The sequence below is a fragment of the Coturnix japonica genome, chromosome 4 (assembly GCF_001577835.2).
Source record: "Coturnix japonica isolate 7356 chromosome 4, Coturnix japonica 2.1, whole genome shotgun sequence".
In the NCBI taxonomy this organism is placed as follows: domain Eukaryota; kingdom Metazoa; phylum Chordata; class Aves; order Galliformes; family Phasianidae; genus Coturnix; species Coturnix japonica.
The window spans coordinates 73,349,162-73,376,791 of record NC_029519.1 but is presented as its reverse complement, the minus strand read 5'-3'; the positions used below and the strand labels follow the sequence as shown (position 1 = coordinate 73,376,791).

Here is a 27,630-nt window from a genome sequence, read left to right as displayed (position 1 = left end):
AGTATTTACAAAAGCATATTCCATAGTGAGGCCATATATAAACAAGGTCATACAAGGAAAGTCAGTGCTGAATGTTTCTCTGCAATGCTTTATTAAATATTTTTCATTCATATACGTATTTATCATTTTCCAATATGCAACTAGACAAAACCAGATAGGTTTTCTTTACTAACAGTGAAAAAGAAAAGGCCTTTTTATTTTTCATACTAAGATGATAGTTTTCAAAGATGCTTATAAACTCTTATAACACTGATCAGGAGCTAGATTTATTCTTCTAACGTTCAGCTCTGTTGCAAAGGTTCTTGCCTTTTGATAGAAGAAGAGAGACATTTCCCGATCCACAAGGAAGTTGTGGTAGATTATTGCAAGTCTTGTGTAAATCTTCAGTTGAGCTTTCTTATTGCCCAAGTCCATGGCAGCAGCAAGTGCCAACTGATAATAGCCTGCTGCATCAAAGGGATCCTAGAATAAAAGAAAGATAGTACTCCCTGTAGTACAGTTGTGTAAGAGTACATCCATAGTCTGTTTGTAATGCACCAGAAAAATATAGTTACTGAACTTCAGAAAGTTCTCTCACCTTATTATTAAGATTCTACATGCATAACAATGATTGAGTAAAATGATACAAAAAAACATCACTGTGCGTAATGTCTTTCCACAGCAGTTTTTAGTATTTTTTACCTTAAGATCGTAGAATATGATGTCTCCTAAGTTCAAGTACACCTTGACGTAGTACAGAGTTTCCTCCTCAAACTCCAGAGGAGAGGAACAGAGGGACAAAGCCTTTAAATAAAAATGTTCAGCTAGTTCACAGTGACCCAAATGATGATGGATGGCAGCCAGGCGATGGTAAGCTATTCGTTCATTTAGCTGATTTCCTAATGAGATAAGAATTGGGACAAAACCAAAGAGACAAAGAAGTCAAATTATCTCAAGCCAGGAAATGTCTAGGGTATTTTGTTGTTTGTTTTATATCTACATGGTATTTTATTGTATATAACTATTTGACCCCAATAGATGCATGCGCTACAGCTATTCTTTCTTTTAAATAGAAATTCCACAAGATTTATGAATTTCAAACTTCTGTATTTCACCAACACTGGGATTTTCTTAAGAAATAACTACATCCATACCTTTCGTGTATAGATATATACACACAGTGCATATTTATAGAAACATAAGTAGATTATCTTGAAAATGTAGTAGATAATGGGATTAGAAACTCTCTTATCCTTGTCCGTAAAAACTTTCTATAAGAAATTATGTCACAAAAAACAGTGATCAGACTGATCAAAATGACACAACTGTGCAGGCACAGAGGAATTCGACCATTCTTAGTCAGTTGAACATTTCTCAAAACTTCAAAGACTATTGCTTTGGAAACAAGCCATGTTGTTTTTAATTACTTTTTCCTAGGTGTGCTTACTAGCAAGTCTACTAGCAAATCTGAAAAGAGCATATTGACATTTGAAAGCCTCTTGGCACAACATTCATGAGTATTACAGATTGTCTTTCAGCATGCACATTGAATTTGGACTTGGAATCCCAGGCTTAATTCTGTGCTGTACCAAAGATTCTCTGTACGATCTTAGAGTTTGAAGGCTAAGTTGTTCTTTTTTTTGAAATGAAGCAAAAATATCAATGATAGAGTTATTATGAAATCCTGGCAGTAAATCAGAGAATTTGTAGAAGAAAATGTTTTTAGAATCCTGCCTTAAACTGAAGGTAATTGTAATATCTAGATGTAACCAAAACTGGTCTTACCTAAATTTACACTGAGCATAAGAGATGCTTTTGCATATTCCATACTTTCCTCATAAACCTTGAGATTCACCAGCAACTCCGCCAGTTTATTGTATAATCTGAGTTCAGTGTTTTTGTTGCCAGCCTCAACAGCAAGGGGAAGAGCCCTGTCCTGAAATGCATAAGAACAGCTTATGTATTACAGAACCACAAGATGTGCACTGACAAATCTCTATTGACAGAATGCCAAGTGACTTCTGGTTTTGTTTTACTTTTTGAGTATTCTATGTCTTAAACCTAAAAGAAAGGTTCAAAACAGGTAAAATCTATTAACACCAGGGTGTTAGGTAAGTCTCAATAAGTTTGCTAAGAGGTTCAGGATTTCTAGAACACCTGCTAATGGGAAAAGCATGTAACTATCAGTAGAGGAAAAAAAAAACTGCACAAACCCTGTAGAAAGGCACTGCTTTCTCCTTTTCCCGTTTACCATTAAAAAATATGTCTCCAGCAGCTTCAAACAATTCCATTGCTAAATTTGGGTCTCCTGTGCACTGAGCAGCATCTTGAGCAACCTGAAAATGGAATTAGATAAAAGAAAGTTTTGGTTACTTCTTTGTTTAAAATAAATGAGTATATATAAATATTAACAATTGAAAAGAAAAAAAAAAGATCTTATTAACACCTCCTTTCTTGTTAAAATGTTGACACCATGTTTTGGTTTTTTTTCTGGTACATGCTCTTTTTAAGCATCTCAATGTTGAAAAAGTACGATAGGAACCAGGACACATACATGGGTATGGTCTCCCTTTCTCTGGCAATAGTCTTCTGCTAGATTGGTCACCACACAGACAAAAACACAAAACAAAAACTAAAACAGAACACCAGTAGTGTTGTCATTAACTGCAAAATATTAAATTTGAGATCAACTTTATCATAGGAATAAATTATAATTCCAAGTTAGATATAGCTAATAGAACAGTTTTAAAAGCCTGTGTATATTTTAAATAAACACAACTCCACTATTCTTCTGTTCTAAACTAAGTATATTCCGCATCAGTGTGAAGGATATCTGGAGAGGAAGCATGCATGCATTGGCTCCAAAGCAAATGAGTGTTGCAAGGACACTCCAGTACTGACATTGATAGGAAAGGGGACTTAGACACAAAGCACAATGATTCTTGCTTTGGCTTTGTGATTTCTGGTTTCAGAATTGTGTTATATAAATGTAAGTCCAGCTCCCTACTTCAGCTCAATATCAGTGATCCTTTTCAGCTTATTTTGGCTTCAGGCGCCATAAGAACTGTTGTGTCATATTTTTGGAAGCTGTACATCTTAACAGTGGGTCTCAGTTTATTTTTATTTTATGACTGTATTTTTGTTACCTCTCAAACACCAGCCAAGACTCAGATCTTACTAAGGTCAAATTTACATACATGCTGTTCTACAAGGCAGCACTCTCCCTTGCATTGGAGAAGTATTTTACCAAATACCTACACAATTGGCTGGAAGCAATACAGACAATTTTAAGGCTCATATGTATGCTGCAGTGTGGTTCTGGTAGACACTGGATGATTCTGTTTCAGCAGTCACAAGGGCTAGATCACCACTTCAGACCATCTTACAGTCTGCTAACACAGCAATAGAAGTAGCAACAGTTTTCCTGGGGATCTGGCCTACCAGCCTGTACACTGCACCTACTAGAATACAGCAAGCATGTACAATTTGCTTGCTGTGCTCTTGTACACCTGGTAGGCAGTAATGTAATAAAATGAAGAATTGCACAGAACATAGAATTTGCATTGAAACAGGCAGTAAAGTTCACCTCTCAGAATCTTCATGGAGTGAATCAAGCAACAGATTAAAATGGAACACTCAGACTTTCAGCTGTTAAGCTTACTGCATAAATGGTGGTGTTGTGTTCCAAAGGTCAATTGGTAAAAGCTCTGGGAATGTTAAAATTACATGTTACCTTACCATGCCACCTGCAGCATGTCAATGACATGTGGAATGGTGTTGATAACGTACCTGAATATAGAGATCCACAAGCTCATTCTGCCTCAGAACATAATATATCTTTCCTGCCCGTAGCCAAGCATATGCCTCTCTTTCTTTTTTCTGGAGATCTATAAATATTCCAAGGCTTCTTTTGGTATATTCAAGAGCTGATCTGTAAGCCCTTAAACGGGGAGAAAAAAATAGGGTGACTCTTCAGAATCAAGAGTTTTTCTTCATAGTTAACAAAACTTAATGTTCATGTAAAGCAATATTTCCTACATTCAGCGTTCCTCCAGTCAATTTCCCAACTATCCTCTGCTAGCAACTAGCATCTCAGTCTTCTTCCTCTTTTGTTTGGTCTATTAGACAGATAGTTATCACATGATGAGGGAAAAAAATATCCTCATCTTAAACTCTTCTACAGTTTCTGTTTTTTTTCTTTTAAGACTCAGAAAGAAATAATGTCTGAAATACACTTTTTCTAAATATCACTTAGGCTCCAACTTGAGCACAGTTCAGACAATCTGCACTTGTAGACAATTTTGAGGTGAGATGTGGAGTGAAACACCCAAATTACAAGACCATTGGGAAATACAGTTTTCTTTAGCTGTAAGGGCACAGCATTTTTAGAAGTGCTCATGGTTCTTGTTGATAAGACCTGCCAGATTGGCTGAACTCCAAATTTATTTATTAAATCCTTCCCTATCCATCTTGTCATAGACTCCCATTGCCTTGACCCATTGCATTTTCCTCCACTAGCACGATAAACATTTTAAAATGTACCATAAAAAGCAAAGTTGCTTTCACAGCAAGTGGAAGCATATAGTAATCCAAAATGCAGAACAGCAGATGGAACAGGTCAGGCTGCATCTAATGTCATATTGAATGCCTGCTATCATTCGGTAGTGTTCTCAAGCCACAGAACCAATGGTCTTTGGGAACCAGAGTCTTAGGGTGTGTAAATTCCTTACACTAGCTGAATACAAAGCAGCAATTTTTCCCACCTATTTTAAACCTTCTACACATTTCAGTTAGACTGAAATCTTAACCAGCTCCTTTGTATTCAGCCTTTCTGAAGTATTTATTTATTTATTTATTACCAACTATATAGTTCAACCGCAGTCAATGAAGCAGAATATTTTGGACATCAATCTGAAAAATTAGAGGTTTCAACTACATCAAATAAGCACCTCCTCTCTCTCCCCACTAGTGGTAATTATTTTCCTTACCCATAATGAGGTATACCTGAAAATCTTCAAAGAAAAGGTGATTCTGTGATATAAAAAGTACATACACAAACTTAACAAAATCTTTTTTTCTTTTTCTTTCTTTCTTTCTTTTCTTTTTTTTTTTTCTTTTTAAATAAACTTCGGCATTTCTATAGCACTGTAGTTACTGTAGACCCCTGCAATCTATTTTTTCTTTAATGATAAGGAAAAGATTGGTATAAACAAGAACAAGAGCAGAGTAGACACTTCTGTAGACTGATGTGTAGTTCCATAAATAGTCTTTCTGTTCACAGAAATTTTGATAACAATTTTCCTCAAAGAAAAACATCCCCATAGAGATAATGTAATGTCTCACGTGCTTGGAATATGTCATTTGGTTTCCCATAGAAAAGCTGTCATGTGAATACAAATGAGTAATTCTAAAGACGTTACAGTCATCCAGACTTGCATAGCATATACATTTTTTCAGTCTTCTTCTTAAATTTTAAAAAATAATTTCTCTTTCAGAGTGGTGTTATAACCCCTACTTCATATCTTGGCTCCTTTAAGAGATTATAGTTCTTTAAAAAAAATATTTTAAAGCAAACCAGAAGCCTCCACTACCATAGGAGTCTTTAAATATAGTGAAGTATGTTGGCAAAACAAAGTGAAAAATACTGCTCATATACTACTACCGCAAAGACTCAGAGTCTTGACATGATATAAAAGTTCAAATCAGGATAAAAACAAAGTTGTTCAGCATGTCTCACCTTTCTGTTCCTATAGACAAATAGAGCTGACTAATGGTTTCCAAAATTTGTCCCTCCAGGACTTTATTGGACATCTTTCTAGCTAAAGATAGTTGATATTCATTGTAGATGACACATTGAGGCTCATTGGGAATGACTGTACTGTAGAACTGACACAGCAGTTTAATTGCTTGAAGTTGACCTGGGGGAACAGACGCGCAATACTACTATGAATCTCTATTTTAAAATAACTTGACTTTCATTTTAAAAACAATTCATTCCTATTGTTTCACACTTTCTGCACAGTCAATGAATAAAAATAGAAGCAATGACAAAAAGATTCCACCAGAAAGTTCTTCAACCTCTTCAGAATTAACAAAAGCTAGAAGTTACTTCATCTCCAGAATAAAATAAATCTTATCATTAATGTTTAGGCTGCCTAAATCACAGTAACAAAAATGAATATAGCATGGCTCTTCTACATAGAACTATTTTATGCAAAATTAATTCAGATCACCCATTGTTTCCAGATATTTAAACGCGATTCTAGTTCTTTTTCTACTACCAATTATATAGTTGTTATCAGTATTACTGAACATAAAAATGTATGAATTTTATTTTATTTATTTACTATTTAGTTCTTTCTTAACACATTTTCTACATCTCCTGATTTCTGACAAACCTAAGTACGAAAAGAGCAAATAAACACGCATTTATATCTTCCCCATTATAGAATGGAATAAAAGTTCCAATCACTTTGATAGCTGTCAAACAACAGAAAATAAAACATCAATTAAAGAAAAACAAGTTGTAATATATCCCTATAACAAACACTCCCCCCAAAACCCCAGCACTTACTTTCCAGATGACTTATCTCCATTGCAACTAAAAATGCCCATTCATAATAAAACCTTCCTTTTTCTCTTTGAGTTCTACTAACATAGTAACATCCCAACTGAAGGAGGGTTTGGATAAACTCTTGACCACAGTCCATACTTGGAAGCCTGGCAAATAGCTTCACTGCTTTGATATAATAATGCTCTGCCAGCTTACGAGCTGCTGCATGGAGACAGAGCACCCCAAAATTAGCCAGGGATATAGCTTGGTTATGAGTCATGCTGGCTTCTTCAGAAAGACGCAGAGCTTTATAGCAGCTTTCAGCAGCTTTCTTGGTATTATTTGTTCTTTTCAAAGCAATACCAAGCATGTTATAAGCAACACCCAGCTGTTGAGGATTGCTCCACGAGGAGTCCACAACGGCATTTAAAATGGTTGCTGCCACACTATATTGCCTGTAAAGAATGTATAACCAAGCAAGTGAAACCAAGTAGTTAATAGTTTCCTCTGGTTTAGCAGAAGTATCAGAGTCCAGGGCTTTCATCATGTAAACGATGGCTTTTCCATACTGTTTGTGGTGGCTATACAGTTTTGCTAAACTAAGATAGATGGTGCTGCATAGTCCTTGCTGTTCATTTGTAAATGCAGAGGAAAGTGCTTGTGTGAGGTAAGGAGCAATTTGGGATGGAAGTATTTGTCTGAGTTTTCTCAAGCCATAGAGTTTGGGAGCATTTTTGATGACTAAATCAATCCTTTTCAGGGAATCCATTAGAGTACTTGAGTTCTGGGAAGAGGAGACTTTTATGCAGCTTAACACAATGTGTGGCAAACACTTCTCATTGTAGGATTCTGCTAGTTTGAAATAACAGTTTTTAGATAAGTTGTTCTGTAAACCCAACTCATTAATCAACAGTTGCAGCCTTTCTAGGAAGGGAAGTGCCTCTTCATGTTGTTTGCGTGCAGTGTAGTGTTTTGCCAGTAAAAAACACGCCCTAGCCTCTGCATGCTTGTTCTGGCTCAAAATCGTCCTCTTCAAAGCATACTTTAGAATATCTGACTCCAGGTCAGCACTGCAAATGTGGTTGGGAATTCCCAGGAGAAGAGATGTAGCCTTGTCAAAAACATGAGAACATTTTTCTTTGTTCTTCTGTGTCAAGTAGATGACTGTTAGATTTGTGTAAAGAGCAATTACAAAGTACAAATCACTAAATCCTCCAGTTACTGCTCCCAGTGCTTCCTCAAAATAAACTCGAGCCTGGGAGAACTTGACTTTTTTCATACAGAGCTTACCCAAGAGGAAACAGAGCCTTGCCAGTGCCCATGACATACCTGCTTTCTTTGCTAATTCCCTTGCTAAACTAAAAAAATTGAGCAGTTCATCTTCCTCTGAAAAACCATAAAACATGCTATTAATGAATGTATAAGAGAAATCATACAGGTTTCTGAAATCACTCTCATACTCGTTGCTATTTAGGAAGAGTAACAATGACTCAAAGACATCAGATTCTTGACCATCATCTTGATATATGTAGAAGGAAGGTCCTTCAGGTGAAGGAAAGACTTCTTCATGTGAAGAACTGGCAGAATCCTTCCCTTCTGTAGCTGGTCTTTCTGCCTGAGTGACCTCTAGTTTCTTGAACTTCTCCACAAATTCTTCTATCTTGTCTTTCTTCTTGCAAATGGCTATCATGTCAGAATGTGGACATGGAATTTCTGAAATTCAAAAATAAATCACAGATCACTATTTAATGTGTATATACACACAAAGGTCTTTCTTAGACAAACAGGACTATCTGTCAATAGGAGACTTTATAAAAACACTAGCTGTTAGGAAAGCAGTATGTTAGGGTGACAAATGAAAGGTAAAGAGAAATCAAGATGTGCCAGAGAGAAACAAGAATGGGAAGTGGAGGAATGGGGATAAGAGGAACCTGCCACATGTAAACAGGCTGATTATCAGTATGCTTGTTTCACCTACACCCCATCACCAAAATCTGATATATTTTATTAAACTGATCCAAAATTCTTCATGTTTGAGTATATACCTAAAACATACACTTAAGGTATATATCTTCTGTTTTCTCTGCTTATTTATGAGGGAGAGAGAGAAAAACCTACCAGAGAATTACAGTTCAGAGTAGGTGATAAGCAGGATCACCAGAATCTGGAAATATCTAAGGTCTGAATTAGAGGTTGGATAATTGACCCAAGTCTGGGCATGAATTTAGGAAGGATTTAAGGTCACAAGGAACCCTAAGTGTGGGCATGTGAGTAAAATTATCCTTAAATTGTTCTAGGAAACTAAGGCAGATTAGCCACAGATGGTAAAGATTGAACTAACTTTATTGTTGAAGTCTGAAGCAAGAGCTGCTTTGCGGGTACAGATTTTGTGCATGGAATTACAATGTTTGTGGATATCAATGCGGTCACTGATATAAATTCTACTAGAGTGTTATTGCTGATATCTTCCAAATAAAAAACAAACAAACAAACAAAACAAACAAACCAAAACCATCATTTTTCAGTTTCCCCTTTGTTACGATGTTGTGATCATAATGTAAAGCTACCAGCTGAACACCAATAGTAGTTTATTGAAGGTACAGATTTATAGAGCTTTCCTTAGAACTCACCAGAATCAGATACAAAAACTGGCATTTAGAATAATGCAGTAATAGTAACAGCTTAGCAACTAAATGGCAGTTGGAAATAATTCTGCATTCTAAATGTACCTCCTTTGGGGAATACATTTATGGGATGTTTTCTAGCACACTGAAAATCAGCTCAAATTTAAACTATACTCTTTCTAGGCGTCTCATAAACAATGAAGTGTTGGGTGGTCATGGCAGTAAAAGTTGTACAGTTGACAACTTGATGGCAAGGTCAATTGGATAGAAAGGCATTTAAGCCTCTATAGCAAAACCTGGTGAAAACTTAGAGAAGCAATGGCAGAAAGAATAGGAATGTGGAAAGACAATACAAAGAGAAAAGCTGGCAAAGATAGCAAAAAATTGAGTAACATTAATTTACGTAGAAAGCGTATGCATATTTATTACCACATTCACACGTTTTCTGAAATTCTTGTTCTTCTAATTGGTCTGTAAGAAAGAAAAAAAAAACAAAAAAACAGGCCATGCAAGTTATGGTATCTTGTTTCTTTTTCAGCCTTAAATATTCTAAAATAAGACTTCATTTCCTTATGGTGGAAAAACTGGATATGTCCTGTAAATATTAAAAAGATGAATTTCGTAAGTCTGACCCAAAGCTAACACACTTGCCCCCCTGTATGTAAAATTCACTGCTTTTTGCATGGTTATCATTGCACACAACTAACATTGCAGAGCATGTTGTGTAGATTTATGCATATAGCATTAGAATTAAATTGTCAAGTCTAATTGTTCAATTGTGGGACGCATCACTGCTGCATTAAACCTGAATGCATATACTGTCTATTTACGAAGGGGCAGTGTAGATACAGTTATTCCCTACATCTCCAAAATCAGGTACAAAAATACAAAACCCAGCTAGTGCGCGTCAAACCTTCAGCACTATCTCCTTTCATGTTGGGACCTATGGGCTCTTCAGAGCCATCTAATGGTGATAAACCCTGTAAGATATTTGGTCAGCTCAGTGAGACAGGTCTGTTACATTGCCTTACACTAAGCCCGTAAAGAGGAAATTCCAATTGTCTCAACTGTGTTATGTGAAGCATGAGAGAGAGGATACAACTAATATGTTATTTCTTTTGTTATGTCTTTGATAGTTAAATAAAACATGAAGAGGTGTATGTTTGCATTAGCTGTCAATAACATGCCACCTTTCCTAAGAGAAACATAAAGCAGACCATATTTAATTGAATGTGCTGTCTTGTCTAATACACCACTCTGATGTTTAAATACTTGAAAATTTGTTCAGTTCAACAGCAGCATTTGAAAGTCCTATTGTTTGGTTCACTTAAAATGGACAAAAGAAGATTTGTAAATGCTCTGCAGGGAAGTCACGCATCAGCAGGAAAGTAGCAAAGATTATTTAAATGCCATCTTGGTGATCAAACAGAACACCAGCATATTTCAAAGTAGCTGAATGGCTGGAATCTCATTACAAGAGAGATAAAGTCACCTATAGCACAGATAGAGGAACTTCATGTATAACTAGTGCAGTGAAAATGAGCAAAACTTGCACTTACCTATTCTATACACAGAACAAACATCTGTTATAGAGGTTTGTTTCAACAAATGTACCACTTCTTCCACATTTTTTTCTTTTGGAAAGAAAGATAACTCTTCTGCTTTAAGAAAATCCAAGTCTCCTGCTCTAACAAAGAAAGGAGCAAATTAGAAAGCAGATTTGGTCTGAGCAGCTCACTGTGGCACTGAAGTTTGATTTTGTTGGCGATACTAACACAGGATTTGCAGGTTCTGTTGTGTTCAAAATTGGCAACAGTTGTGCAAAAACTGATTATATCTATTCTTGCAGCTAACAGTTACTGTATCAGAGTAAATTTTGTCTGGCATTTTGTGAAAGAGTTTATTAAGAGCACAGATATTTAAAGACACTGTAGTGCTGATCATTTATTTATTTATTTTTTTAACAGGTCAAGGCTACATATTAAACAGAAGTGCTACTTAGCAACATCTGAGAACTCCTCATTTCAGCATTCAAGAAACCCAGACTTCTTAGTAGGGGCAGCCAATGTGTACTGCATATGGTGCCAACACATGCTGAAATACATATTTTACAGGTTTCTTTATGGGTTATTAGCAATTATTTGTAAAAGGAACCCCATGTGAAACAAATTGAGGCCCATAGTGAAGGTACTAGGAAAGAATGAATTTGGATATTTTAACATAGATCTTGAAATCAGAAAAGAAAAAGGAATCTTTTGAAATAGTAAATACCCTCCAATTTTGTGATCCAAGGAACAGAGTGTGAACTGGATATAAGCAACTACAGATACCTCCCTTGCCCACTAAGAAACTCAGGTTCCCAACACGTAAGCAGATTTCATATTCCAATTGCAATGAATTTGTTCCAACTGCTATATGCTATAGCAATTTTCATCAAAACTAAACAGAACCACCTAAATTGAACATTCAGTAATTTAAAGCTGAATATATTCTTCGTAAGACTATTTGGGTTTCCAAGTTATGCCACTTACTTATTTCCAGGTAAATCCAGCTTCACATGACTTGTCTTTACAAAGCCTACGTGGCCAGTAAACAAATGTCTTCCAACAAACCATTCCATGCATTCAATTAAATAGCCAAGGATCTCAATTTTGTCCCCTTCCTGGAAACTAATCTCTTCAGGCACAGCACTATCATAATTCATCACAGCTAGACAGGATCCTGTTGCTGTGTAATAAAGAGACAAGTAACATTTGCAGTAGAGACAGTAGTTAAACAATGACTTGAATAGAACAGCAACTTGTCAGAGAAATTCACATAGCAAAAAACATTCCTGTAATCCCTCAGTTGCACATCCAACACAGCAAGATGCAAAGCATCTAAAGATGATAAATTTTGAGTGATTAACATTGTGAAATGCACAACATAAAGCTCATGGTGGCCATTTCCCAGCTGTTTTAGATGGCAAGGTCTAAAATTAACATTGTAACCTATTCCATTATGAAGAGACAGTTGGAATTTCTTGGAAGTCCCTATTCCCACTTCTTGAGAGAAGCATTAGCATCTGAACTGGCTTATAAAATTGATATTAGATAAAATGCAGTTACATACCAGTATTAAGACCAACATATATGGCAGAAAATAATCCATATTTACTTTCTAACCTGAGCCCACCTCCATGAGATTTATTTATCAGTATTAGATAAAGCACTACATGCGTGAAAAATAACAAAAATAATAGTGAATATTCTGATTTTAAAGTTTATCTTCAAATCTATGGAGGCAAATTAATTATTCTTTTCTACTTTGCATGTCTGCTTTACACAATATTTAGGACAAAAAGAAAAGGAGAGAAGCCTTCAGAGTTTAAACTCAACTTAGACATGTCCAGCCATATAGTTTGTAAAACTCCTTTGCCATAGGCAGAAATTCATGCCCTCACTAACTTGACTGCAATGCAGTTTGAAAGCTACCCTAATACAATGGGAAAAGATTCTGAACACTTGAGGGGGTGTTATTCTGAAAGCATAGAATAAGTTAATTTTCTAAAATGTTGATATTTTATTGGAACATCTTACCAACTTGCCTGATGGATTTAGATTCAGTTTTGTATGTAACATCGATGGGATCAGAATACACTTTAAGAAACCACCTGAAAATAGAAAGTGTAGTCTGTGTGTGAAACATTTAATTAGAAGTTGCAACAGCATCATTGATATTTTAAATCCATTTATAAACAAAAATATTCACCTCTACTAATCAGTATCTTTCAATTTCAACACCCTTCCTTAAATGCTGTACTACAGGCATATGGAATTCATTTCTGTTACTTAGTATGGAAGAAGTATGGAAGAGCATTTGTTCTATTGTTTTTCCATTAACTTATCTGTTAATAGAAAAGGGATGTTCCACAACAAGCTGCCATTAGAGACACCTCTGTCTCAAAGTAGGTGCATGCATATAAAACAGATATATATATAATAGCTGAGTCAGGTACCTACTGATGAAAAGGGATCAAGGGCTCTGGAGAAACATTAGACGGCATCGTCACATCACCATCCATGGATCCACTTGCTACACCAGCAGTAAAAGCCCCAGTCTCAAAGTAACTGTTTATTTCGCAGTCTGTAGCCATTATCTTTCTTACCAGATTGTCAGGACTTAGAACAAAAAATGCCCCTAAAAAGAAAGCAGTGTAGCAGATGCCATTTATGTAATGTTTTCATGTCATACATGCTTAAATACTTGCTTTGAGCAGTATTCTGTATATTAGCAGTATATTAAAGTTTAAAAATCTGAGATTTCACAGATATTTTTCTTTCTGATTACTTGAGAGATTTTCATGCATTTCTGTCTGGTTTCTGTTTTGGGATAACAACGTCCTATGAAGCATAGAATCCTCTACCACCTTCTTTTTGCAATATTTTGCAGAAGATTACCTGGATATATGCATTTATTTTCTCTAAGGGATACAAGAATTGTTCATATTACTTTGATTGACAGCCCATCTACCCCAGCACGCTGCCTCACAGATGATGCTGTTTAGGAAAAGCACATGAGCCTGGCAACTAACTGTAATCTCTTTTATTTCTACAGGATCCACAGTGATATTAAGTAAATTGAAATCCCTACACACATCCCTATCCAATCCTTTGGACATCAATTTGTGGACCAGTTGTACACGATTTTCACTAATCCACCTTTGATTCTACTGAATTCTTTTTGTGTTTGTTCTTTTCTCTGTGTGTTTCTATTACATATGTTAAAAAGATTTAAATTTCAACTTCAGTAAGTATCAAAGTGAGTTTTAAGATTTGCTTGTAGGATTTTAAAGGAAAATGTTTCTCTCAAATTAATCTTAGAATCCTCCTTACCTTCCTGTACTAGCAGACTTCTGTACATTAAATTTAATGATTTTTCATTTATACAGACTTCAATGCCTGCTTCTTCCTCCTCTTGAGAATACAGCCAGAAAGACTGATCTAAGAATAAGTTTTCCATGCAGTGATTTACAAAACCTAGGGAAAACAAACAAACAAACAAACAAACAAAAATCTTAAGAGCTTGTTTTCCTTGCAGTATTTCTATATTATACAAGAAAAGATGATGTTGTATATCAGAGTTAAGTAAATCACAACACAGCGCTTGATCTTGGATACTGGATCTTTGTACGTTACGACTCAAGGTATTCAAAATTATATCACAGTTACAGGAACATATGGAATGGTTGTAATAATCAGCATGCTGTAGTTGGTAAATTATTTAAAGGATCTGAAACATTAGCTCATAGTTTGCATATAAAGTAACAATGAATAGGGAGGGTGAGCAGTCATTGAAGTGCTATTCCGAAGTTCAGAAGATGACAATTGTTACCCTCTACCTTATCATCAGTAGCAAGTTCAAGTGCATTATTTACTGTTATTAGGAGTTAATATAATAAGAATCTGAAAATACTCTTCAGCAGGTTCCCAGTCAAGCAGAAATTCTGTGCCGAGGAATAAAAAGGCATATATATATGGGGAAATAGCTTTACCCAGTGAGTGGTAAGTTAGAAACTTCCATATTTCTTCAAAAGTTTTGAATGTCACCACTATTAGATCTTGATCACTGTGAATAGAGAGCAATCTAGCAGAGAGCTCCTAAAGAAAACATAACAAAAAACATTTTAATTATAGTTTTACCAGAGTTGAACACAATTTCTCACTAGTTAACACATTTACATACCATGTACTAAGAAGGACAGAAAAATCATCCAGAATTTTGCCTATATAAAATACCTGTTCTTCCTCACATACAGCAACAACATCCAGCCAGCCAAATTTTAATTAGATTTATTCTTAACAGTTATACCAACAATTCCAGTGAGCTTAGTTTACAAAGAAATTAGGACTGACTGAGACTAAATGCCTCTCTGGTTCAGATCTGCCTCTGTACAGTGGCCAATATTCTCTATGTGGAGCATGAGAGCCAGGCAAGCATCCAGCGTTACTTTCCAAGAATACCCTTTTAGCCCACAGCAATTTGCACCCTAGGAATTACTTTAGTCAAAAGTAAGGGCATTAATAGTAAATAGCAGAAGGGATTTTTTGCTGTTGCTGTTATTATTGACAGTTTAAAACATCTCTAAGTCACCTGAGCTTATCATTTAGGCTTCATATAGTAAATTTTTAGATCTGAAGCATCCTTCTGCAGAAGAATGCCTCAGAGTTCTGTATGCATATTAAAACATGCTCTTTTTGTTATATCTTTGAACTTGCTACGTATAGCACTGGTTCTGTGCTACGGTAGACATGGAGCAGTCATACCCTAGTTCACTCTTTCTGTGTGTTAAGACTAAAGAAGTACATTTGAATATTACTTTTAAAAGCATACATTAACATCCCTTTCTCCTCAATTGTAAGAGTTCATGTTGCTAGGGAGACATTAAGTTGTGACTTTAACTAAGATGAGAAATGATGATTGTTATAAAGTTGACTGTTACAAGGTGAGAACTAGATCAACATTCAAATAAGTGCAAGAAATGTATTTTCAAACATACATTCTAGACAAAGACTCTTAATATACAGGCAAGCTGCATATTAACTTCTTAAAAATGGGGCTCTGTTGATATTGGTCATTATCTTTCAGAAAAATACAACTGTTCAAATTTAACTCGAGTATCTGAAGCGACATCTTGGAAGTCGGATGCACAGCAGACCTGTGTCATTTTACTCTATCATTTTCCACTGCTGGACCTTTGATTTGGGCACATCATGGAACTGAAGTGCATCTTAAAAAAAATTATAATAATCCAGAAACTGATTTTAAACCTACAAAAAAAATTTTGTCAAACTCTTTCTGTAATTTAAAAAAAATAAAATAAAACCAAAAAACAAAAAACCAAGAGAGCTTGATCCACTGTTTCTGACTTAAATAATTTTAAAGATTTTTAAAGGTCTCCAAATTAATTCTGATTTATCTGTGTATTTGTAATTCACACAACAAGAACAGATTAAAATAGTAACTCCTATTTGAAAATACATCTCCACCTCAAGCCTCTTCTGAAAGGCACATCTCATCACTGCTTTGATCTTGTGAATACTTCACCAGATTAAATATTAACGAGAGCCTGAAATCTATTAATAAATTGCCAACACATGCAAAAATATCTCAGCCTCAAGGGTTTCACGCACTGCTGAATATCAAAACAACGTTCTAAGGAAATTTATCATTATAAATCTTGTTTCCTTTAAAGTCCTTTTCCCAAGTCTCTTTTTAATATGGCCATGAGTCTAGTCTATTTGCATGCTCTTTCCTTCCCCTTCTTACCCCTCTTCCTCCATCTCTCCATCTCCTCCTTAACAAAAGCAGGAGCAGAGCAGCAGGAGCACAGACTGTTTTCACAACCACAAAATCAGCAGGCTCGTGACAGAGGGTTCATAGAAAATTGTGTAAAAACAAATACATCTAAGACAGTCATAAAGTCATAACTAATTAAGATGTCGGTGGTTGGCTTGCTAGAGATGGAGTCTAGGACAGGAAAAAAGAGCACCAAACGTCAGATTGTGTCAACCTACTTTTTCCATTGGGAGGAAAAAAGAGACTTTAAACTGTATTTCTAGAAAACCTCACTGGTAGTACACAACAGGGTTTCTATATAAAAACAAATCAAAGACAGTAATAAAAAATGCCTAACCCTCTTGTGTGCAGTTTCAACCCATAGTTTTCTAGCATTAGGAAGCCGAATATTTATACTATTCTCCTTCAGATTTCCTCTTTGGCTTAGCTGTGTTCTTTCCTGGTAAACTACATGCCAAATGACTGTATGCAACTGGAAACTGAAAAGTCAGTATGAGGTCAGATTAAGAAAGCAGACAAAAAACAGTTTCCAGTGATGCAACTCGAAGGAAAAAAAAAAGAAAAAAAAAAAGACCTTGAAATATCTTATTTAGCTTATTTTGCATAAATTCAGTGCTACCACCTCTTTCAGTGATTTGATATTTCTAATGATGATTTTGGGAACCAAGTGGAAACTCTGATCATTCAGATTCACTGTACATCAGTTGGACAGAAACTGAACCCAAGAATCTCACAGATGAGTTCAGCAGCATAGATCTATGTTCTCTGAATAAAAAACACCTGTTAGTTCCAAAGCACTTCACTTACACTGAAAACAGCTGTGACTTCCCTGCTGTCATTTTCCAGAAGACGGAGATGTCCTCTGAGCTGCTTTTGGAGTCTGGGATCAGGATGTCCACTCTTGCGTCTCACCATTGTTAGCTTCAAGGAGATATCTGGAGAAGAATAACCATTTAAAGTGCTAAAATTTGGTCATGAAGAGTCAGATTTGTAGAACCAGAAAATCTCTCAAAAATCAAGTAGTCTATGTTAAGGAACACTTTTATAATTTCAGAAACAGACACACAGAAAACTAAGCTGCTGTATGGGCTGACTTTTTTCATCTTTTTTTATCATCTAGCAGAAATAATGGCCTAGTACAAGGCATAAGATTTTTCTCAGTTTTGTATTAGAGGCCTCAACTACACAGAGGATCTGCAAGCCTTTAGAAAACTTGTAAAGCAACTGTCAAACTTGGAGATGCAGAAGACAGAAGAAAAAAAGTCAAGCAGATTGTTAATCTATCAAAAACAGACAGCTCTGTGGACATTAAGAACATGCCTAGATTTCCAAATTTTCTGTGCATATTTCTGAAGTCAAGGCACACCTACTAGAATCTCTGGAAAAGAAGAAAAAAATAAAGGTCACAGTATATTACAATAGATCTTAATGCTAATTTTAAATTCATGGTTATCAGACACATCACCCCTAATATTTCACAAGATAAACCAAACATAGGAAAAAGCAGTTTCTCAGCTAAGCTTGATGAGTAGTACAAACCAAGATAAAGGAACAACTACATGCATCAGTACAGGCTAGATTCTGACTTGATGGAAAAGAGCTCTGCAGAAAAGGACCTGGGCCCTTTAGCAAACAGCAGGTTGGTCATAAGGTAGCAGTGTGTCTTTGCTGCAAAAAAATGCCAATGGTATCCTGGGATGTACTAAAAAAGAAAGCGGCCAGCAGCATTAGGGTTGTGATCCTCACCCTATACTCTGCCCTGGTGAAGCCACACTTAGAATACTGCTTCCAGTTCTGGGTTACCCAGTTCAAGACAAACATGAATCTCCGTATGGGAAAGTGTTGATCGCAGTCTGAACCTCTGATTAACCACTTGAGGCAAGCAATGAGTCAGCTGTGGGAGCACAGGTGAAGGTAATTCAGCTTGGCTCCACCTCTCCCAGATCTCATTTACGGGCTGACTGCCACTAAGGCAGCATCTTTTTCTCTGGAGATTGCTCCTTTGTGAAGTTTACTGCAAGCCTTCTACACTGGTGAGCATTTTCCATTTATCATAGATTATCTTTCTATCATGATAATCTTTTATATGAAGCATCTGTTTAACTTCTCTTTATCTATTGAATGTGTAATTGTATGACTGTACCTTTCCCAGAAACAGCCCAATGAAGGGCAGTAAAGGTAATGAGGGGCCCGGAATATCTCCCATATGAGGTAATGCTGAGAGATCTGGGACTATTTAGCCTGGAGAAGACTGAGAGGGGATATTAAAAATGCTTATTCTTATGTGAAGTGCATGAGTCCAGGAGATGGGTTCAAGCTTTTTTTAGTAGCATCCAGCAACAGGTCAAGGAGGAACAGGCAAACTAGAACACAGGTGTTTTATCTGAACATGGGAATGATCATCTTTACTTCAAAGGTGGCAGAGCTGTTACTAAATACTTTTCTGTTTTTATGAGAACTTTTCAACAAATCTTATGTAGAAGTTTCGTACTTCATAGGTATTCGTGGATGTCCATGAAATGTCAAAGCTAGAGGAACAACAATGCTAGCACTATTTATTTAGTTGTCTCAAGAAAAGCCATGAGAAAACATTGTAAGATGTAAAGGAAGATTTCTTACCAGTTGGAATATTCTCAGCTTGACTGAGAAGGGTTCTGGAACTGATGTTCATACATTTTTCATTTTGTGGATAATCTATTATGATAAATAAATGAACAGTTAAGCGCACTTTCAAAACCCACATGCAAACAAATCACAGTGACATTTGATGTGTTGGAAAAGTACTACCACAAACTAATTTTTTCTACTTCCTGCTGTGAAATTCCCTAAAGATATAAAAAGTATCTGAAGATCAGGTTGAGGTTGGACTTGAGGATGTTTTCCAACCTGAGCCATTCAATGATACTATGATAATTTCTTGCATATCAGGTAATTAAATCTTGATTTCTATCATTTTAATGTGAAGTTTCAAGACAACAGAATTGATGGAAAGGAAAACCGACATCCAATTTGAGGAAGAACAAGATTCAGGTATCATTTTCTTTTCATTTACACCTATACCAAGTAGTGACCTTCATTTCAGATTCAGTGCTATAAATAGGAAAAAAAGCATTATTATAAGGAAATTTGTATGTATCCTTAAATTTTCTAGTCTGCTTTTTTTAAAAAAAAAAAAAAAAAGCTTGTAATATAGTTGGGTGCAAAAATATCTTCCCTTCTGGTGCATTTGCTGATGTTATGTGGACAAAGACACAAAATAAGAACACATGCACAGCATTTTTTTGCTTCAGGGAAAAAAAACCATAAAAGAGTCAAATTTAAGGCTAATTATTGAATGATACTAACATTAGTGATTTCAATTCCCAATAATTTCATACTGAGGGGAGTACCAGATGTAGACTTCTTTTGTAACTGGTGAGATACTGAAACACAGTAGGTAATATTTTATGCAAAAACTAAACCTGGTGGAAGTGAACAGTACAAGCAAACATTTTATTACTCACAGGAGTCTAATTACAAATAATGGTTTACTATTAAATTTGAGTAAAAGCATGAGTTACTGCAAATATATTTTAAACATTTTCTGAAGTTCTATAGTCAGATTAAAAGGCTTAGCATGCTTTTCATTCTCCTTTCCTAATGAAAGGGATAACTTGCATGTTTCTTGGCAAGCCAAAGAGAATTTAAACTGCCCTGGGATGCTTGTATCTGGTATTCCCGGGTGTAGGCAGAGCAAAAACTGTGACAGAAAGAAATCATTTAAGTAATAGGACATATAATTTAGAATGAAACAGTTTCTCATAGGTTCTTAAAGCATCTTCATGTTCAGAATGTTGCATTCAGACCTCCTATAAACTAGTGACCATTGGCTTTGAAAAATCTATGCCACTCCACCAATCCACCCAAAAGTGTTTCTAACTTACACATTTCCTCTGCATGCATCATGTTTTCATTTGCAGACAAGACAGTATTGTACAATGGAAGCATGAATTCTAACATCTTTGTTTCCAGCTCTTTGAGTTTATAGCAAAAAGTGCTACACAAAGTTCCTATATTCTGCTATGTTTTTGCTCTTGGGTTCTGATGGGGGTTGGAACTAGATGGTCTTTTAGGTCCCTTCTAACTCAAGCCATCCTTGATTGTATTTCATAATTTCCATCTCATCTTATCTTCCATAGATAGCTCGAATATAGACTGGATGTTGTGTTGAGGGATATGGTTTAGTGGGAGTTATTGGTAATAGGTGAACGGTTGGACTGGATGATCTTTTAGGTCTTCTCCAACCTTGGTGATTGTATGATTCCATTTGTCTGTCCAAACTGATTTTCATTATAGTTTGTTTAATATACCACCTTGTTCAGCATGGGGGAAATAGAATAATTTGTTTTGTTGCATTTCACAGCTGTAAATGTTCAGCAGAAAAGCATGATGGCTCCCTGCTTGCATAGAGCAAGGAATGTTTAAAAAAATAAATAAATAAATATCAATTTAAACACAAAGAAGAGTAAAGAGCAGAGTAACCAAACAGGGTAAGATTGAGATTTTACCCATTTGTTGTTGCAGTGTGTCTGTCTTGTCTCCACCCCCGGCAGCACTCACTGTAGCACTGGCTGCCTCACATATCCAACCATGCACATGCCTTCCCTGCTCCGTTTCTTTCCTTTCAAGGTTGTTGTCTTGCTTTCTTTCTATACTAGGAGCAGGAACCCCCAACTCCATGGTGGCTTTAGAGTTGAGCACAGATGCAGTGCCTTCAGCTGCCAAACTTGACATTACTTGCAGTTCTTCACAGTGATCCAATAAACATTATCAGCAATCTGAGGAGTGGGGGAAAAAAAAAAAAAAGAAGAAAATCATTACACACATTAAAAACAATCTCACTATACATGCACATATTCAGGAGCATTTCATCTCCTGGGGCAGTTATTTTTCATTATAATATATATTGTTGTTTCATGGCCCACCAGGAATGAAAACTCATCCTATTAAGTAATGGAGGGGAGAAAACAGAATAAAGGAAGGAAGATAAAGCAGAAAATGCGATTACTATAGCAACAGCAGCGTATTTTTGCTTTGTTGCAAGGGACAGTTGAGCTGGCTATTTGAGATAACAAGGAAGGAAAGAAATGCTTGGAAGTAGAAGCTGTCTGTGTAAATCTCTTCTGCTGGTGCTCAAATCTGAAAGATACAGTAGTGATGGGAAAAAGGAGTGCTTCCCAAAGCCAGCTGTTAAGAAATACTTTGTGATAGATATCCAAGTTCCAGGTGTGGGCAATCTGAAGTGTATAGATGTCATATCCTCATTGTCATATCTTCATTTTAAACAGGACAAGATATTTTACCCTGTAAACACCTTGGAAGTAGGTTTTGACTAGCAACAACAATCCAAGCCCTGAAGTGAAATGTACTTGTGCCCAAGGCTAATTATTTATTCCTGTCTGGCTTTAAGGCAGAGCCTCCAAGGGGAGCATCATTCACATTAACAAAGGCAATGCAGGGGAAAAGCATCTAATGAATGGGCACTGCATGCTTGACTGAAATAAGCAGAGAGATTTTTATAAATCCAGTTAAAGAACGGGTCCTCTGGAGGAATTCAATGTAGGAAGTCTGGTGCACAAGCATATGAGTATTTCCTTGCAGTACATCAGCATCAATCCACTGCAGCCCAAGGCTGCCTGGCAGCAACCCTGTTACTGGGACAAACGCTGAGAACAAGGAATAGAAATGAACATGCAACACTAGTTGCAAGCTTCACTGCTTCCTTCACAAGGCACTGACTTGAAACATAATCCAGGTCACGATTCTTGAGCGCAAGCTACTTTCATTTCAGAAAAGTGTAACTAGGCATCACTGAGTGCATCTACAAAGGCTTTGACTCTTCCAAACAGGGTCACCAACTGACACATTGAAGTTCATTTTCTCAGTAGACGCTCCTGTACCTTTTTTGATTGATTTCATAAAGTCTCGGGATAGATTTTCTATTAGTGCTGTCACTCCAAATTGAACCCAAATTGCACTGTGCTTATTCCAGTTGTTGTTGTTAACAACCTGCTGTCATAATAAGTGTACTGAGCTTGTAATCTTTGTGAAATTTCCACTGCTACTTGTTTTCCAGCAGAAATTGGTCAGAACTGAAGTTGATGATGGAAAGTTGCTTTTCCAGAACTCGGACCAGTAAGCTGAGCAATCTCGTCCTTCTATGATCTGCTCCCAGATCAGTCTGGAAATCTCCCCCTTCCCTTTCAGTGAGAATAATGACCTTGTTACTTTAGCTTTCTCTTTCAAACAAACGTCTTCCAACACTTCTATCCCTATCAAGTGTCGTAAGTCTCTAAACCTAAAGAAATGGATGGCCCCTGTGACCAGTGGAACCAGCCTACAGCTGTATGCCAAGACAGTCTGTTATGCAGGACAAGGCAGGGATGTGTTTGCACAGCTTTGACTCCATTCTACAGTAACTTATCCTGTCTTCTGCATGAGAGTCTGCATGTCAGTAAGGGTAACATAGGTTAATTCAGAATCCTGTTTATAGGGGACAGTGCTGCAAAAGTAAGAACAGGTGGGACTTTTGAATGAATCAAGATGGATATGATATGCTGAAGAAGTTATAGCATCTTAGACCTAATCCAAGGGAAAAAACAATAAACAAACAAAAGCAATAGCAGAAAGCAAAGCAAAAATGATGTGTTCTGAGCAATTTCCTCATGTCTTTTCCAAAATACCCAGAATAGAAATTAAGATCTCAGAAATATTTGACAGCTATATGCAGCCCTACAGTTTCTTTTTCAAACTTTAATGTTCACCTTAACCAGGGGCCACCCATACAAGTGCTAAAAACAAGCTAGTAAATAGCCTCCCTAAGGCTAGACAATCTCTAAGCATCTACATTTATCTTAAGGGATACAAATTTAGTCCTAAGTGAGAAAAATTTCATTGAACTTTCCATCACCTATCTGTCCTTTAACATGATAACACCAAGCACAGCTGGAAAAGCCTGCCTTCAGCTGTTCTCAAACGCACAGTTCTTCATTTCCCTACTGGAAGCTAAATAGAAGATTTGCGTTATCATGCTCTCTTCCTCTGCTGCTGCTTCCTTTTCTTCGAATGCCTGTATCTATTTTTGAAACATAGCTAAGCAGAAGAAAAAGCATATCTTGACCATTTCCGTTTCCCTAATTGTGTAAGTTGAGGGTTTTCCTTCATTTTTGCTGTTCTAAGAGGAATTGTAGATGACAGAAACGCCATTTATCACTCCAGTTATCTTCCAACTAAAGCAAGCTGAAGAACAAAACTAACATCTACTGAAAATGTTCTGTTTATTTAAAGGTGTGTTTCTAAGTGTGAGAAAGGTACTAAGTGTATGAATTAGGTGATCTTTGAACTTTTCCCCCAAACCCACACACTATGCAGTATTTCCTTTTCATTGATTCATTTTGATCTCCTGCCTTTTCAGAGGCTCAAGACAATTTTCTAACACCTAACTTCAGGTTGCTAGTAGTAACCGTAATCATTTTAATTTTACAGAGCTGAGAATCAGGGACTATTTGCTGATATAGGGGAGTGCTGTAGAAGTAGTGAGGAGTTAGCTAAAGAATCCAGAAGTCAGTGTGAAGTTGAATCAGTTTATCCCAAGAGGACACCTCAGGCACTCTGGGTACCTCATGGATGGTACACCATTGCTGTCATTGTTCCTCTTATGCATCTTTAAGTTAAAAGAGCAACTGCTACTACCTGTCCCTCCTCAGATCACCTGAGCTCCAGCTGTTCACAGGCAACTGTTCCACATTAAAAGTCTACAGCCTCTTCTGCACCTGATGCAATAGGACATCAGTGGCCATAATTTTTACTCCTCTCATGCTGTGCTGCATTCCTCTGACACTGCAGACCAAATGAGGCTGCTAGCAAAATCTGTATTATTCTCAAATGAAGCATATTTGACTGTATTTATGCTCTTGATCTTGTTGATCTACTTTGTTTCCTGTATGACCTATGCATATGTTGCAAAGTGCCTCAGACTTGTAACAGTAATATGGTCCAACTACATAGTTTTTCAATCAAATGCCCAAGTAGTTATTTTAATATTCCTCCTTCTGTTTCTCCTAACCCACACTTGCCTCACATCTTCTCTATTAGGCTAGAAATATCATACAACTAACACCATTATGAACCTTGTCTTTGGAGTGAGACAGCCTTGATCAGCTTGAAATTCAGTCACGGGCATGAATTAAAAACAAAACTAATACTGTGGGCTGTAGAAGCAACATTTAAAACAGTGAGCTTTCTTCCTTCACTGTTACACAGAAAAGCAAAGCAGATCTGTAATGTAGTCACATGGACTTAGGCATCTGAGTGGAAGACAGTCTTCTTTATTACCCAAGTAACTTTAGTTTACTAAGAATTGATAACTTACCTATGTTGCAAGTTGTATCATTGTTCGTGTTTAGACTACAAACAAGTTCCAGCAAGCTTCACGTTTGAAAACAGATTTCCTCAGCAGGTTTTAACCCTCTCGTGATTCATTTCCCTCATACTCCAGTAGCACTGAAATATACTTTCCACCCACACTTCAGATTTGAATGCTCAATATATCCAAAATTCCTGAGTTTTGAAAGCATAGACTTAGAACTAATATTGCTGACTAAAAATACATGAGTTTTTGGATAATTCAAAAGAAAAATCAGTTTATTTTTAGAAAACTAAACATCTGTGAATCTCAGCACTTTGAATGATAGGTGGGACAGCTTGGCCTGTGGTAGCTAAAGCAGGAGGAACGCTTCCATCACAGGACAAAAGCTCAGCTCATGAAGTCCTGCCCAGAACAGTGCAGGAGCCTCCAGTAGCTCCTCATAACCACAAGAGTTCACATACATACATCTTTCAGTCATTTCATTATTGGTACAAAAGAGGATTATCCCCCTTAAGTGGCCACAATTCTAACACAATGACAGTAAACCAGCAATCAAACACTAGACAACAGTACCTATATGACAGCAAGACATACATGTAGACAGAACACTGGAGTTCTCCTACCTTTTCCACGTCCAATTTGCTGTAACATACCCGTAAACAGCAGGCAGCTCCATGCATTCCTCAGCTCTGCTCAGCACTGACTCCAGCACAGCTCTTCCTGTTTGACCTTCTTATCTTTCCTGTTGATTGCACAGCCCAGCTGGGATGTGGTAAGTACAAAAAGTTGTCTATTAACTGATACTGTTAATTGAAAAGCTTGTTTGGGGGAGGAAAGACAACAACAACAAAAAAAAACTTTTTAATAAGCATGGAATTGAGCTACTAAAGTTCATTATACAAAACAAAAAATGTATCAAATGTGCTGGAAGGCTCATTCACTTACTCCTGCTTTTCAAAGCATTAAGTCATTTCTGGCATTTTGCATTAGCTACTAAAAGCTTTCATGGGACATATCCAAGCCATTGTGCTAAGTAAGCATTGTTCAGACAAAGCAACAAATAGACCTTCAAATGCAGCACAAGGTCTTGTTCCCATTTGCTTTTGACCACAGATTTTGATTTTTTGTCATTATCCCACCTTGAAAAAGCCTTGTGAAGAATCCCAGACAGTGATCTTTATCACCAGACTTTGTCAATGATCCCCCACACCACAGAGACAAGGGAAGGAAAAAAGAACCCACTATAATCCAGATTTGTTGGATTTTTTGCCCTCCAGACTGAGAGGAAGATAACTTTGTTTCTACCCTTTTTTTCTGCCTTATGTACTGAAAGTTACACACACCGTTGTGTTGTGGGTAAGCACTGGGTACCTCAAATAGCTGTGGTATGGTCTGTCTTCAGTATCTCATCAGAGGACAGAACAAATAGTGCCTGCCCACGACCTGGCTTCTCAGACATCTTTAGTCAGCAAAATTGCAGCATGCGCATAAGTTGCTTTTAGACTTTGTTTAAAAAAAAGAAAGAAAGAAAAAGAAAAAAGAAAAAAGATTAATTACAGATCATACTCTCATTTACCTTACATCACCCTCTTGTGCTAAATTAACATGAATTATAAATGCAACTTCACATGGATCAGCCAATCTGTTCCTGCAGTGTGCTTGGGAACAGTTCATCCTTCAAGAAATTATCAAGTTGGAAGGTATTCAAATGATTGTACAAATCACACCTAACCAGCCATCCCGCATGGCTTTTCTCCCATTGGGACTGATTTGATATTGCTGTGTAACACAGTACACAAGCTTCTGTTCTAGTGCCAAATAATTTGTATAGTAGCTATGCCTAGAGCACAAAATATCATATTTCTGTAACTATTTTACAAACAAGTTTCTATTTCTTTTTCATATGTCTAAATCTTTTTGTCACATTTGTATCATTTTTATACTATAGAATAATCTTCAATCATGTTTTATAACTTCAGTTCTTCACTGGTATTCCTATCAATATCAGCCTTCCACCCTCTGTTTCTACAGTGACATCACTGCAGAATCTGTAGACATATACTCCTGTTTTGTGTGTCCCTAAAGATTACACGGTTCTTTTAGAAAAGTGAAATCAGGAGACAAATATCATCTTTAAGGAAACATACAAATATCAACAAATGTGCTCCAGTTACCTCATCTCTCTGTTAAATATTTTCTTCTTCAGCCATCCTCTGTGATTTTACTCTGCTGACACACAGACTACTACAGGAAAACAAAGTTTTCAGCTTCAGGATAACACTATCAAATATTTGTCCTTCTGCCCTCTGAAAAACAGAACCAACTTGCTTTACAGAAATGTAACTTGATAGCTTAACTGAAGTTATGCTCCATGAGACACATACACCATAGCAAACGGATAGAACAACGGTATCAGGGCAGTTTCTGAATCAGTGATCACATCCAGTAGGCTACATTTTAATCACTCTGCGATTTGCTGCCTGCAAATTGTGCCACCTGCTCAGGTTTCCTTACCTGAAATAGCAAGCTTCAAAATCTTCATTATCAAACTTAAAATTACAGGCTGACCTGATGGGACTGTTAACATGTGTTTTCCCTGTTCTTTTCAGGATTATTAAAAGAAGCTGCCAAGAGGACATTGCATATGGGGAAAAAAAGGACTTCCTCTAATTGTCTCACTCTAGCACTGCTGTTCATCATCCTGTTTGTCTGTCCTTCTGCAGCTGCGT

The 27,630-nt window shown here is 36.7% G+C and overlaps 1 protein-coding gene and 1 long non-coding RNA gene across 3 annotated transcripts; one reads left to right on the top strand and one right to left on the bottom strand.

The window, feature by feature from the left end:
• Positions 1-61: 61 nt before the first annotated feature.
• Positions 62-25,682, bottom strand: SH3TC1 (SH3 domain and tetratricopeptide repeats 1). 2 transcript variants are annotated; one of them, XM_015862923.2, is made up of 18 exons: positions 25,555-25,682; positions 21,042-21,311; positions 19,114-19,188; positions 17,302-17,429; positions 14,690-14,795; positions 14,031-14,174; positions 13,158-13,335; positions 12,735-12,808; positions 11,688-11,883; positions 10,716-10,843; positions 9,586-9,627; positions 6,554-8,245; positions 5,717-5,897; positions 3,769-3,919; positions 2,193-2,315; positions 1,765-1,915; positions 682-878; positions 62-462 (listed from the first exon to the last, which is right to left on the bottom strand). In XM_015862923.2, the coding sequence occupies exons 2-18, from the start codon at positions 21,265-21,267 to the stop codon at positions 232-234; spliced, it is 4,023 nt and encodes a 1,340-aa protein (XP_015718409.1). In that variant the 5' UTR covers positions 21,268-21,311; positions 25,555-25,682; the 3' UTR covers positions 62-231. The 2 variants fall into 2 exon arrangements, with proteins under 2 accessions (XP_015718409.1, XP_015718408.1); XM_015862922.2 differs by having other exon boundaries at positions 25,525-25,668.
• On the top strand, positions 18,468-21,028 carry LOC107314053. Its single transcript, XR_001555280.2, has 3 exons — positions 18,468-18,527; positions 19,460-19,524; positions 20,897-21,028. It is a non-coding gene; the product is annotated as an uncharacterized LOC107314053 (long non-coding RNA).
• Positions 25,683-27,630: the final 1,948 nt, after the last annotated feature.